At 49.6% G+C, this 2,498-nt stretch overlaps 1 protein-coding gene across 1 annotated transcript in view; it reads left to right on the top strand.

Moving 5' to 3' along the window:
- Nucleotides 1-1,784: 1,784 nt before the first annotated feature.
- WDR70 (WD repeat domain 70) overlaps nucleotides 1,785-2,498 on the top strand; it is a 209,626-nt gene continuing 208,912 nt past the window's right edge. Inside the window, exons 1-2 of the mRNA XM_059694917.1 lie at nucleotides 1,785-1,936; nucleotides 2,039-2,098. Of these exons, the coding sequence (XP_059550900.1) occupies nucleotides 1,912-1,936; nucleotides 2,039-2,098 (85 nt within the window). The 5' untranslated portion in view covers nucleotides 1,785-1,911. The remainder of the gene's footprint in view (nucleotides 1,937-2,038; nucleotides 2,099-2,498) is intronic.

Here is a 2,498-nt window from a genome sequence, read left to right as displayed (position 1 = left end):
GAAATGAGCGATGAAGTCATGAAAAGACATGGAGGAACCTTAAATGTATATTATTGAGATCAGCCAATCTGTAAAGACTACATGTATGATTCCAACTGTAGGACATCCAAAAAGACAAAACTATGGAGATAGTACAAATATCAGGGGTTTGGTGATGTGGGGAAGGGAGATGAATAGGTAGAGCTCAGACAATTTTGGGGGCAGTGAAAATGTTCTGTATCATGCCATAATGATGGAACACCTGTCATTATACATTTGTACACAGTGAGTGAACCCTATGTACTTAAGGTGATTAGGACATGCCAATGTAGGTTCATCAGCTATAACAAAGGTATCACTCTGGTGGGAGATGTTGATAATGGAAATTCTGCACCTTTTGCTCAATTTGCTGTGAGTGTTAAACTGCTCTAAAAATGAAAGTCTTAATGAAAAGAAAGTATCATCTTAAGCCCTTTCAAGTCCTTGACTACTGAGGAGCTGAAATAGCTATTTATAAACTTGGGGTGTGGAATACACAAAAGTTGTATTCATAAAGTTCTGTTCTATTGCCTAAGGCCTGTTTATCTGAAGTCAGAAAAGAGACAGTGGCATTAATAATAGCTTATTTTGTTACAGGTGCAATGAACTAGCCTTATTAATGTGAGGTCACATAGACTTTTGACACTTGTGGTTCAGTAATCTGTTGGGATGAAACCAAACTTTGTTGTGCCAAATTACATAACATCCCGCAGATAAGAGGAGTAGCTTTTGTTTTCACACCTACTTTCTTTTATTCATTCATTCTTTTATTCGTTTCACTAGTACTGAGACCCAGGATTAGATTACGTGACAGATGGAGGGCCTAACTTGGGGTGTATAAAGGTCTGTAAAGTGCTTACAGGAGACTGAGATTTGAGTCCTGGAAGGTGAATAGGGTTAAATGAAGGGCATGGGGATTGGTGAAGAGTCAGAACTTTCATTCAGGATGTCCTGTTCTGGGGCTGCTTCTACAGCTGAAGAAGACTCACCTGGTAGAGAATAGAAAAACTGAAGCTGGAAACACTTTGGAGGGCATGCTAATTTTGTATTTTATTTTAAGAACAAAGGAAAGGATAGTACACTTGATCATTAACAGTTAGGGTTTGTAGGTAAAGCATAATTTGAGATAGATTAAGGTAGTGCTGGGAGGAAGGAGTAATTTCATGAAAATATTTGCATTCAGCAGCATCGAGTAGGATTAGACATGATTTTGCTAGAATTCAGAAATACAGAGATACGTAGTATGCCATTCGTTCAGAGCACAGACAAGGAATCATGTTATAAAGTAATTAAAACCAACGAAAAGTGAAAATTCAATGAAGTGAATGCAGGGCGTTGGGAGGCCTTGCTGTGGAGAAGGAAACTCCGTAACTAAGCATGGCTAACAGTCAGAGGGCGGCGTGGGCTAAGAGAATAAGCTTTAGGGAACTTTCTGACAATTCTTTCAACTACCCGGGTCTTTTTAGCTGGTGAGTACTTTTCCATCATGCGGTATATATGCATTTCTTCCTTAAAATATCCTCAAAAGGTGGGAAACTGTGCGAGTTTCCTCATAGAGGACAAAATGCAAAGAAAGGGCGTTTAGCAGGGCTTTCTTTAGGATTCCGTGCGGGTTGGTCACCTTGGCTGTGGTCGCGTCTCACATGCGAAGGGTGTTGGAGACGCTCAGGGGAAGGTGCCATCCGCCTGGAGAAGGACGGCGGCGCGGCGCGCACATGCTCCTCCCGTCCGCCAGGGCGGCGCTGCGCAGAGGCCGCCGTCCTGCCGCGGAAGGCGCCGCTCTTGGCCGTGGCGCCGCGGGCGCTGCGAGCAGTTACTTCCGGCCGGGTCTCAGCGCCGCTCGCGCGGCTGTGTGGGCTGCTGCTGCCGCTGGCTCTGCGGCGGGCGGCGGCGATGGAGCGCCCGGGGCCCAGCGAAGGTGGGTCCCGTGAGGCGAGCCGGGCGGGCCGGGCCGGGCTGGGCTCCGGGGGCGCCGCACTCACGAGGCCCCCTCTCTCTCCTCCTCTCGCCCCCGTGACAGGCGCTGAGACGTCGGGACCGGACCCGCAGCTGGCGGTCACCATGGGCTTCACGGGATTCGGTGAGTGAGCGCCCGTCGCCTGCAGGGTTCTCGGGTCCGCAGGCGGGGGAGGCCGAGCGCCAGGTCCTAGTGTGTATCTGCAGGGTCTCCACACGCGCCCGCCCCCACCTTTTCTAACTCCCGCGGGCCTGTCGGGCCGCTCAGGTGGCACCCAGGGAAGCCGAGTGAGCGAGAGGGTGCGGTGAGCCCGCGCGGAGGGCCGGGTTGGTGGAGGGAGCTTTTAGGCGCGTCCTCAGGCTGACAGCTCACCGCCGGCTGCGGTCTGTAAGGTGACGGCTCTTTCGGCAACGGGTGGGCTAAGTGGTGATGATGGTTGTCACTTTTTTTTTTTAAATACGATCTTACTGATTCTAGAGACGAAGGGAGAGGGAGAGAGGGAAACATCAAGGATGAGCATCAT

The sequence above is a fragment of the Myotis daubentonii genome, chromosome 4, assembly GCF_963259705.1.
Source record: "Myotis daubentonii chromosome 4, mMyoDau2.1, whole genome shotgun sequence".
NCBI classification, from domain to species: Eukaryota; Metazoa; Chordata; class Mammalia; order Chiroptera; family Vespertilionidae; genus Myotis; species Myotis daubentonii.
The sequence above is the reverse complement of the archived record's forward strand: the minus strand, read 5'-3'. Positions and strand labels throughout refer to the sequence as shown.